The following is an 11,312-nucleotide window of genomic DNA, read 5'->3' as shown; positions in this document are numbered from 1 at the left end:
CTTGATCGCCTGCAAGCCTGTCAGCAGTTGGTTTGTTGCGTAGTCTCAATGTTTACCAATTGATTAACGATTGGTCGCTTTCTTCCCCCACGTCTTTAGTCGTTTTTCTTTCCAAGTAACAGAACGAGTAACTGCTTTGGAATTGTACATAGTGCACATAATGTACAGTAACGTGCAAAAAGCCTTGCAAGAGTCTTTGGTATTTGCTACGCGAGATCAAAGTTCATTGCTGAAAAATTTAACCTTTTTTATTCTGTGTTGTGCTGTGATACAATAAACGAATTATTGTATAAATAAAATAGATTAACTCAACCGTGTCTAGAAGCAACGAAACCAAAGTCTTTCAAGGATTTTAGCCCAAGTATACAACTTCTAGTTTTCGTTCTCTCTAAGCACTTACTCGTAGTCATAACTTATGTACAGTAGAATTGTGACAAAGATGTTACTTAGAACTTCTAGGTTGTTATTGTTAGATCTTGAACATCTGTGTGTTTGTATATGTGTCTGTCTGTCTGTCTGTGTTTGTCTGTGTGTGTGTGTATGTGTGTATTTGTGTGTGTGTGTATTTGTGTATGTACGTATGTGTATATGTGTGTCTGTGTCTGCCTGTGTGTGTGTGTGTGTGTGTGTATGTGTGTATTTGTGTCTGTATGTGTGTGTGTGTGTGTATGCGTTTATGTGTGTGTGTGTGTGTGTGTGTGTATGCGTTTATGTGTGTGTGTGTTTGTGTGTGTCTATGTGTCTGTGTGTGTGTGTGCATAATTGAACCTCCCATGATGTTCCAATAACGTAGACTCTTGCCATGAGAAAATCACCTCATTAGTATTGCAAAATGTCATTACAATATGACAATGCACCACGTTGCTGAAGAAATAGAATTTTTTTTAACCACCTCATCCCCCCCAATCCCCCCCCGGCCTTGGTGCCAAGGTAAATCCATATCACTCCCAAACCCCAAACACTCCCACTCCCCCCCCTGTCCCCCTCCAAACCTAGAAAAAAAAAATAGTAATAAAAAATCATCCTCTGCTAACATTCTTTACTGTTTACTACAGATAAGAACATCCACCATAACATGTCCAGTTTCTCTGAGACCAACGGACTCGGGTACCTGAAGACGCAGGCCATCGACTTCGTCAATTACAACAAGAGGCAAATGTCCCGCATCTACCCGAAGGGAGCTCGTGTCGACTCTTCAAATTACATGCCTCAGGTAGAAGACGCTGGAGTTGTGTAGAGAGGAGAAAGACGAGGAGGAGGAGGAGGTGGTGGTGGTGGAGGTAGAGGAGGAGAGGACTAGGAGGAGGAGGAGGATTAGAAAGAAGAAGAGGAGATGTGGAAAAGGAGCGGGGAGGAAAAGAACCAGTAGGGTCAGGAGGAGGATGGGAAGGAGGAGGACAGGGAGAAGGAGGATGAGGAAGAGGGGTGGAGAAGGAGGAAAAGGAGGAGGAGGAAGAGGAAAAAAAGGAGGAAGAAGAGGAGGAGGTGGAGAAGAACTAAAATTAGGAGGATATGAAGAAGAGGAGGAACAGGAGAGGAAAGAGAAAGAACTAAAGGACGGTGAGGAGAATGAACGTTGATGAAAAAGCTAAAAGTCCAACATGAAGTGAATATATTTAAAAAAAAAAGTATATATGTGTGTGTGTGTGTATCATCAAGAGAAGAAGGAGGAGAAGTGACCAAGTTGGTGTCTCAAGTGTACATTTATAAGATGTTTTCTTCAAATCGGTGACGTTCCTCATTGATTTTGTCCTGATTATGTGTATGTATGTATGCATGGATCAAATCATTTGTAACATTCTTTCAAATAATCAACCCGGCCGTCGTCGCGAGACTCGATCCAAGGACCATCATAATACTAGCCCACTGCGCTTATGATTACATCATCGAGCGTTCAAAAGAGCCAGAACCTGATATTAACTTATACCCAGGAATGAAGGTGACTGCCAACTGTCGTTAGATCCTTCGTGAGCTAGCATTATGATAATCCCTGGATCGAGTCTCGTGACGACCAGGTTGATGTATGTGTGTATGTTTGTATGTGTACATGTATATATGTACACATCAAATGATTCCGACTGTCGTCCCCGGATTCGAACCGGGTTCGTGAAATCACGGCGCCATCGCCTTACCGACTGTACTATCGACCCTATAAATTCTCCAACCTGGAAGTTGATCTACTTCCCGAGGAACTAAGTCGGCTGCTAACTACCGTCCGTACTTATTTTTTACAGAGAACCAGGGACGACAGTCGGAATTATTTGATCGACATCACCGTCACTGGTGATTCTATTCAGATATGTACACATATTTACATACGTACATACACATCGAATGGCTTTCTTCCTTTTATAAGGGAAAGATTGGCTGAATCATATCCATCCACCCCACACCTATCCATCACCCACACCCACACCAGACCCATCCCTCACCCACTTACTGGAAACTCCCTTCCCGCAGGTGTTCTGGAACGCTGGATGCCAGATGGTGTCCCTCAACTTCCAGACCCCGGATCTGCCCATGCAGCTGAACCAGGGCAAGTTCGAGTACAACGGCAACTGCGGCTACCTCCTCAAGCCAGAGTTCATGTGTCGAGAGGACAAGACCTTCGACCCTTTCTCAGAGTCGCCCGTAGACGGTGTGATCGCTGCCCAGCTCGCAGTGTCGGTGAGTTTGCGCCTTCTCCTTCTCGTTCTCTCTTGATCTCTCTTAATCTCTCTTAATCTTCTTGATCCCTCTTGTTCTCTCTTGTTCTCTCTCGATCTCTCTTGATCTCTCTTGATCTCCCTCTCTCGATCTCTCTTTCTCAATCTCTATCTCTATCTCGATCCCTCTCGATCTCTATACGCACACGATCACAAGTGTAAAAGAATGTACACACGAATACCCCAATTGTGCACCTATCTACACGCTGCCTGGACAGCTACACTGATATTTATTTTCGAATTGAGCGTCATCCAAACTTGACTTCGCCCGCTCCTCCGTCACACAGGTTATCGCCGGCCAGTTCTTGTCTGACAAGAAGGTCGGAACCTACGTCGAAGTGGACATGTACGGATTGCCCACGGACACCATCCGTAAGGAGTTCCGAACTCGGCTTGTGCCCGGCAACGGCCTCAACCCGCAGTACAACGAAGAGCCCTTCCTCTTCAGAAAGGTATTCCTCCTTCAGGAGGGTCTCCTTCCCTAAAGACCCCTGTTGACAGAGTTAATGTGTAAAAAAAAAATTTGTCTATTTATTTATCTATTTATCTACTTATCTATTTATATATTTACCTATTTATTTCATTTTTATCTATTTATTTATCTATCTATTATTGTTTACTTATTTATCTATTATTGTTTATTTATATATTTATTATTGTTTATTTATTTCTTCAATGTTGTTTATTCATTGACATTGTGTGATTTGTTTTCAACATACACACACTCCTTCATTCCATGCGGTCAATCCTCATATTTGCGTTAATGTCCAACTCGCATGCTTATACACTGTCGTCAACCCACATACCACATACTGATTAATGCTCGTTACGGCAACAAGCATATTCACGTATGTGGTATGTGGTTCATATGCAGTAATTCTAGTGTCTTATTGCATGGTGACAGCTTTCCCTCATGTTCAACATACCTACACATGCGGTCAAACCCACATACTGACACACACGTGCTTCGACTTCGCCTCCTACAGGTGGTTCTTCCGGACCTCGCCGTTCTCAGGTTCGGCGTCTTCGACGAGAACGGCAAGATGCTGGGCCAGAGGATCCTGCCCCTGGACGGTCTGCAGGCAGGTTACCGGCACATCTCCCTTCGCACTGAAGGCAACTTCCCGATGTCCTTGCCCATGTTGTTCTGTAACATCGAACTCAAGATCTATGTTCCTGACGGTCTTGGAGGTAAGTCTGCTTCTGTGTCCTTCTTGGTCTTTAGTGTGTGCATGCACGGGACTGTGTGTGTGTGCGTGTGTGTGTGATTCACCATGCATTATATCACGTGTTGGACTCGTGATTGACAACTATTACCCTCCCATATGAGAGCTCAGAGCTCATATGTGTCCCAATCTATGGATAATTTTGTGTGTGTGTGTGTGTGTGTGTGTGTGTGTGTGTGTGTGTGTGTGTGCGTGTACACACATAGCCTCATGCCTTTCACATGTTCTGTGAATATTTATACATAAATTTCCACATTTCTTCCCTAACGACGACCCTTTCTTTGTAAACAGACTTGATGGACGCTTTGTCGGACCCCCGAGCCTTCTTGAGCGCCCAAGAGAAGCGTGCCGAACAGATGAAGGCCATGGGTATCGAAGAGTCTGACATCAACACCAAAGACCTCAAGGGTGGCAAGGGCGGTGGCGCCAAACCTGGCGCCAAGCCTGGTGCCAAGCCTGGCGCCGGAGGAGGCAAAGGAGGTGCTGCCAAGAAGGAAGAAGACGGTAAGGAACTACAGGCTACCTTCTTGTGGAATCTCTTTCTCTATTTTCTCGCATTTCTGATCTTATCTTCGACCGTTCTGTAGCAACTGCCCACAGCCTCTGATGTACCAGTGATCTTTTAGATTTTTATCAATTACTTAAGTGGCCTCATCTTCCCCCTACGCATTCTTATTCTGATAATGCTGATAACAATAACTTACGTTCTTTGACATCATTTCCCAGATGTCGTTCACAAACTGACTCCATTCTGATAACAATAACTTACATTCTTTGACGTCATTTCCAAGATGTCATTCACATACTGACTCCATTCTTCCTTAAATATCATTGTTGAACACTTGACTCCTGATCCTTCTGTTGTATTTGATTGGGCCAAAGAAATTCTGGGGTCTTCCAGGTTCTCCAACTCTCCACTCCAACCAATCCCCCAAAGAACTATTTACTCGATTTCGACGAGACGCATCATCATCGACACTAACGGTGGTATTCTTAAAAAAAATAATTTTCTAACATAGATCTTATATAAATCCTTGAATGGGAAAGATTTATAGAAGGAAAGATTTTTTAAGAATACCACAGTAAGATTCTTACAGTGGTATTCTTTAAAAAAAATCTTTCCTTATATACATCTTTCCCTTCAAAGGATTCGTATAAGATTTATATAAGGAAAGAATTTTTTTTAAGAATACCGCCGACATCTTCTTGGTCTAAACTTTACTAGAAGACTCCATTTACCAAACTCTTATCTCAGCTCTTGTCAAAATAGTTCTAATATTTAAGTATTCCATACCGATTTTAAAGTTTTCCAAATCTAACCCGGGTACTGACTGCATACAGAGGACATATTCGCTCTTGCATGGTGTACGTTTCTGACTTATGAATTGGTTCTTCTCACTTAGCTTCTCTACACAAGGCGAAGTCTGAAACTTTCCACTTCATCAATGCTTCTTTTCTTACTCTTTCAATTCAGCATCTCCCTGTCCATTATACCTAACCTAACCTAATCTTTATTCTACTGTCGATATTCTGCGTACTGGGGTGACAATTCTTCAGGTGGGATCTCATGGGGTGACGGTTCTTCATGTGGGCATCCTGGGGTGACAATTCTTCAGGTGGGATCTCATGAGGTGACGGTTCTTCATGTAGGCGTTCTAGGGTGACAGTTCTTCATGTGAGCCTAATGGATCACATGATTTAATTGCTTCCTCTCCTTGGGGGAGGCCACTTGAAGGTAAGGGTGGAAGTGTTCAAAAACTAAATTATGTACAGCCAAGCAAGTGTTTTAGGTTAGGTTAGGTTAGGTTATTACTCTTCCTTAGAATATAAATTTTGAGAAAATGTTCAATGAGAGGAGCTTCTACAATTTTCCGTTCAAAACAACTTAAAATTCATAGCAACATTCTTCCCAGTCCTTTTTATGATTGATTAGCAATATGTGTTCTTTTTTTTTTACTTTTTCAAGACGCTGCCTGCTTATCCCCGTTAGACCTTGTCATATTGTTTTATATTAACACTTAAACTTACCTATTAGTTTTCGATAGATATTCACTAAATTCTTGAACGTTTTTATTGATTACTTTCGTCCCAGGTGGCACTTTACCCTTTTATTCCAGTTATTGTCAAACTATTTCATTTAGATGCGTGTAACTCCACCCCACCCATGGCAGCAACGAAGTCAAAACTGTACAAACACAGACTCTCCCGAACTCACTTCGCCTTTCCTTCTTTCAGTCAAGATCGAGTTCGAGCCGATCAACCTGGAGACTCTGAGGAGCCAGAAGAACTTCCTGAAAGCCACGAAGAAACAGCAGAAGGAGCTGGAGATGATGAGGAAGAAACACATGAAGGAGAAGGCGTCGATCCAGAAGGCACAGTGTTCCACCATCGACAAAGTCGCCAAGGGCAAGAAGTAAGTATTACCGGAGAAGGGTCGCCGCCCCTCCCCCTCAGAAAAGGGATACTGGTGGGATTATTTTCTTCGTCCCTCAGAAAGTGAGTTACTTGAAAGGGCGGGGAAGAAGAATTAAGGAGGAAGAGTTTCAGTCAAAAGTAAATGGAGAATGATATCAAGTAGTTGAAAAAATGTTGGGTGAAGGTAATCTAAACTGTACGAGTGTCACGAAATATATGTATACATATATATGTGTATATACATACATACATACATACATATTACAACACCATACACATACATATATACATACAAACATAATGCATGCAAATATGCATACATACATATATACTGTATATACAAACATACATATATACAAACATGCATACATATATATATATATATATATACATATATAAACACATACATACATACATACATACATGCACATATACATACAGTACATACATACATGTATACATACATACACACACATACATACATACATACATACGTACGTAGGTAGGTACATACATATATGAATTACATACATACATATATAAATTACGTACATACATACATACACATGTACAACCATTCATACATAAGGAAGTACCTAAAGACGAGTTTAATCCCACCAGGGAAGTCATTGATGACCCGAACATCAAGAGCATCGTGGCAGAGCAGATGAAACAGTGGTCGGAGATGATGGAGAAGCAGCGTAAGGAGGAATGGGAACTGCTCAAGGAGCACCTCAAAAGCCAGGAGGACATCCTCAAGAAGCTGATGGAGACTGAGCAGGCTTCCCAGGTCAAGCGTCTTGAGACTAAGCATGAGCAGTAAGTCGTACTCAAGAAAAGTTTTTTTTGTGTTATGACTATTTTTGTGGATTTCTTTTCAAGACGTTTTTCTTTGGGATATTTGGGTTTTGCTTAAGATTAAAGGGATGTAGATGAGTCAAGGTGATAGAACATTTCTCTTGTCAAGGTTCGATAATGATACAAAAAAAACTCGAATTTTGCTTGTATTCAACAATTCCTGATCCTTCTATTAGATTTGTATGACCAAAATCCTCTCCCTCATTTCCCCCACTTTCCTACCTTCCCCTCCAGGGACAACAAGGACATGAAGGCGGAACAGGCCAAGACGTCCGTGGACACGGCCAAAGAGGTGGCTCAGGACAAGACCCTGAGGAACAAGGCCGACCGCGACCGACGTCTGAAGGAGAAGAACGAGAACAACACGCGTCGCTTCATCGAGGAGAGAAAGATCGCGGCCATGCGCCACGGCAAGGAGAAGGAGAAACTGAAGAAGACTCACGACAAGCAGATGGGCGACCTCACACGGGATATCAAAATGGTAAGAGAGGAAGAGAAAGAAAAGAGAGAGAGAGAGAGAGAGAGAGTGGTGTGTGTGTGTGTGTGTGTGTGTGTGTGTGTGTGTGTGTGTGTGTGTGTGTGTGTGTGTATTTACCTAGTTGTATTTTATGGGGAGGAGGTGGGTAGTTGGTCGTCACTTCTCTAGATCCTCCATATCAACATACACCACCATCACGCCTTTCACTAAATGAACCCTGTTCTCCTTTTCCATCAGGCAATCGAGTTCTACGAGAACACAGAAGCGGAATACAAGATGAGGAACAAACAGGAGTTCTTCTGCTGAGAAGTTCGACTTTCCCACCACCACCAACTCCCATCCCCATCGCCTTTCACTTCGGAGGCTTCCTTCTTCTCGAACTGGGTCCGATACGGCTGAAGAGCGAACATCGATCTGGTGCGCTCGAAGATGAGGCCCATCGATGACATCTAGAAGGATCCTTTGTCTAAAAGATAGGGGAGTGCACAGTTCTTCACATCTTAACTAAACACACATACAGACATTCATACGCATATACACATATGAATATATACCTATATGTATGTGCACGTGTCAAATCAAAAACAAGTTTACGCCAAGAGACGATTAGCAGCGGCTGAAAGTTACCTTTGCTTTATATCATTAAGTAGTCAGATGAAATAGTGGCCATCGGTTCATCGATACGCTAATTATATATTTACGCCCACGATCCACAGTTTCTACCACAGTGCTTTCCAGAGGTGAAGAATATATGCCTTTTTGGTCGGGAGTTCGAGAGTTCAGAATCCAAAAGCAGTTTGTAAACACTGCCGGGTAAGAACGCGATAGTTCCTCACGAAATATGCTTAATCTTTAGAATGCACTTGACAGTTATACAAATTAATTCATGAAGTTGAACCATCATGACTATACGTAAGAATATTTGTTTCAGTAAGGTTCGCTGTAACAGGCGGCGGATACACAAAACTCGCTTTATCGTATTGGCGAACCGCATGAAGGCTGAAATTGTTCTTCTAGCCAGGCGATCGCATTCAGAAAAGAGGCGATCCACACCCTGAACATGGATTTGGTAGATCGAGACCCATTTCCATCCAAGGGTCGTAAGGCTATATTTCTCGGCTGAAGGTGGACTCATCACCGTTCAAGGTGGGGACCGTTCAAGTAGATTTCCAGCGCTGGGCAAACTCTTTAAGCGTGGGAGGCAACATTAGCCAAATCTTTGATACATTTTCTCGCGTCTCAACTGAGTACGAATATAGGGCCTCCTCCCTTCACCTCCTACGGCCCCAATCCGCTGCCCAAGACTTTACGGAGCTGCCTAGGGTAGGCCTTATGGTCTCTTGCAGTCTCCTTCATTCTTATGTTCTTATGTTATTAACGCTCCTGACTTGAAGCACGATAGATCTTTACGAAATGTGCTTGCGGGCTTCAGAATTCTCGCAGCTCCCGACGAGAAGGGCATATGTTCCTCACCACTGGGGAGCCCAGGTGTGGTAGAAACTGTGGGTCGTCGCTGTATATATACATACACACACGCACACACACACACACACACACACACACACACACACACATGTGGTAGAAACTGTGGGCCGTCGCTGTATATATACATACATGCATGCACACACACACACACACACACATATATATATATATATATATATATATATAGAGAGAGAGAGAGAGAGAGAGAGAGGGGGGTTTGAGAGAGAGGGGGAAGGGAAAGGGAGAGAGAGAAAAAAAAAGAGGAAGACGCCCTTTGAGGGTTGCCAAATTCAGCCATGGCTGCAGCATTTGCGTCACTCAGACCCCAAATAATTGATTTATTTACCAAACCTCCCAGGTTCAATGTCGCCCCGACCAGTCAGTCAGTCCCGGGGATGTTGGTCACTATTCCAGAAACGCCACGCGCTGTGCAACCCATTTGGGATGGGCGGGTAGTCGTCGTTGTTGTTGTTGTTCTTGTTGTTGTTCTTGTTGAGTGTCGTGCAATGCGCAGGAAGCAAGTGCTGACACAAACACTGAAGGCGCAGGTGCTGTTTGCCTAAGACCTCTCTCGAACTGGAAGAACACCTGTGGACGCAGATGTCCCTCCGAAGTGGACACAGATGTCCCTCCGAAGTCGTGATAGCTTGTAAGTTCATGAAGGGACTTATGACATCCTGAGTGTCTTTTGATTTTGTGTGAGAATGAATGTTGCTTACACGTACACAAACATACGCGTCCTTACACAATACCCACACCCACACATACATACACGCAAAGACACATACATCCACACGTACACACGCACGTACGCATGCATTTTGTATACATGCTTGCATGTATACATACAACCACGTATAACTTCTTCAGCGTATCCAGGTTGGACAAGACAGAAAAAAACACCTCCGCTTATGCGATGCTGTTGATAAAGTAAATGGGTATGCCTGGCGTAGCTGGAACTGACTGAAGATATTCCGAAGAACTCTGTCTCGTCCTTACCAGGACATCAAATATCAGTCGTCAGGTACCACCTCTCACCACATCAAGAATCCATCCACATGTGGTGACCAACAACATACTGGTAGCGGGAACAAGAACAGTTCGAAACACATTTCATCTCGTCACACTGACCAGCTCCCCAACTGTGCACTCCTCTAGTCCCAGTACGCTGCGGAAGGACAGTCCTCCTCCATCCCCTTCCCCACCCTCTCCCTCAAATCCCCACCCTAAACCTTCACCTTATTTCACCCAAACCCGATCATCACTCCCTCCTCCACATCTTGAGCAACCGGGGATGGATTACACTGAAGTCCCCGTATTCACACCTTAGACTCTTAGAGGGACGGACTTGACAGTTCTCTTAAAGTCCCCCCTTCAAGGTCTAGAGCTTCATTGCCACACGCGTACACTCGTGGTCCAAAATCTTGAAAGACTTGAATTTCACTATACGAAAAGTCTGTTGCTGCGTATTTCATATATTTTTGTATTCAAGAAAATACCATGTATCGTAAAGTAAATACTGTTTAGAAGAATGTGTCAAATAATCAGAAACATACATTACATTTACATAGTGAAAACCAAAGGATGGTACAAGGTTTCTGACCACGCTTGTGCACAGTTCTCAGTCTAGTCCTCTTCTAGTCATGGAGCAACAGTTCAGGCTCCAAGGTCGGTACTTGAAGAAAGAAAACGAAAAAGAAGTTGAGGGAAAATGTACATTGAGAAAGAAATGCCAGACAGTAATTTATTATATCTTTTTTATACATAATTGTTATCTTTATCATTATTATTATTATTATTCTCGACGAGTGATTTATGCTGTGGAAAATTTCTGGTGTAAATAAATCACGTCCAGAAACAAAAGAATGGAGTGGAGGAACATACAGAACAAGAAAAAAGTAAACAAACTAAAAAAAAAATCAGATAACAAACAAACTCTGGTGCCAAAGAAACATCAAAATAAAATAATCAAAGAAACATGGATAGCGACGGCCTCTATAAAATCGGTTATAAGAACAAAAATAAAAAAAAATAAAAAATGGCTGATTCTGATACATTTGTACCAATCAAGACAATAACAATGTTGTATTTTTATATATTAGGCGTATTCATGTCTGTGGTATTTGCGTCCAACGTCCATTTAGT

At 42.8% G+C, this 11,312-nt stretch overlaps 1 protein-coding gene across 6 annotated transcripts in view; it reads left to right on the top strand.

Moving 5' to 3' along the window:
• LOC143033319 (1-phosphatidylinositol 4,5-bisphosphate phosphodiesterase-like) overlaps window positions 1-9,340 on the top strand; it is a 279,603-nt gene extending 270,263 nt beyond the window's left edge. For all 6 annotated transcript variants that reach the window (XM_076198612.1, XM_076198616.1, XM_076198611.1 and 3 more), the window contains 9 exons: window positions 1,056-1,213; window positions 2,461-2,667; window positions 2,993-3,157; window positions 3,692-3,896; window positions 4,223-4,435; window positions 6,167-6,344; window positions 6,968-7,165; window positions 7,439-7,685; window positions 7,920-9,340. In XM_076198612.1, coding sequence (XP_076054727.1) covers window positions 1,056-1,213; window positions 2,461-2,667; window positions 2,993-3,157; window positions 3,692-3,896; window positions 4,223-4,435; window positions 6,167-6,344; window positions 6,968-7,165; window positions 7,439-7,685; window positions 7,920-7,988 — 1,640 coding nt within the window. In that variant the 3' untranslated portion in view covers window positions 7,989-9,340. The remainder of the gene's footprint in view (window positions 1-1,055; window positions 1,214-2,460; window positions 2,668-2,992; window positions 3,158-3,691; window positions 3,897-4,222; window positions 4,436-6,166; window positions 6,345-6,967; window positions 7,166-7,438; window positions 7,686-7,919) is intronic.
• Window positions 9,341-11,312: the final 1,972 nt, after the last annotated feature.

This window comes from Oratosquilla oratoria, chromosome 15 (assembly GCF_046742065.1).
Source record: "Oratosquilla oratoria isolate Oo_2021 chromosome 15, ASM4674206v1, whole genome shotgun sequence".
NCBI classification, from domain to species: Eukaryota; Metazoa; Arthropoda; class Malacostraca; order Stomatopoda; family Squillidae; genus Oratosquilla; species Oratosquilla oratoria.
The sequence above is the reverse complement of the archived record's forward strand: the minus strand, read 5'-3'. Positions and strand labels throughout refer to the sequence as shown.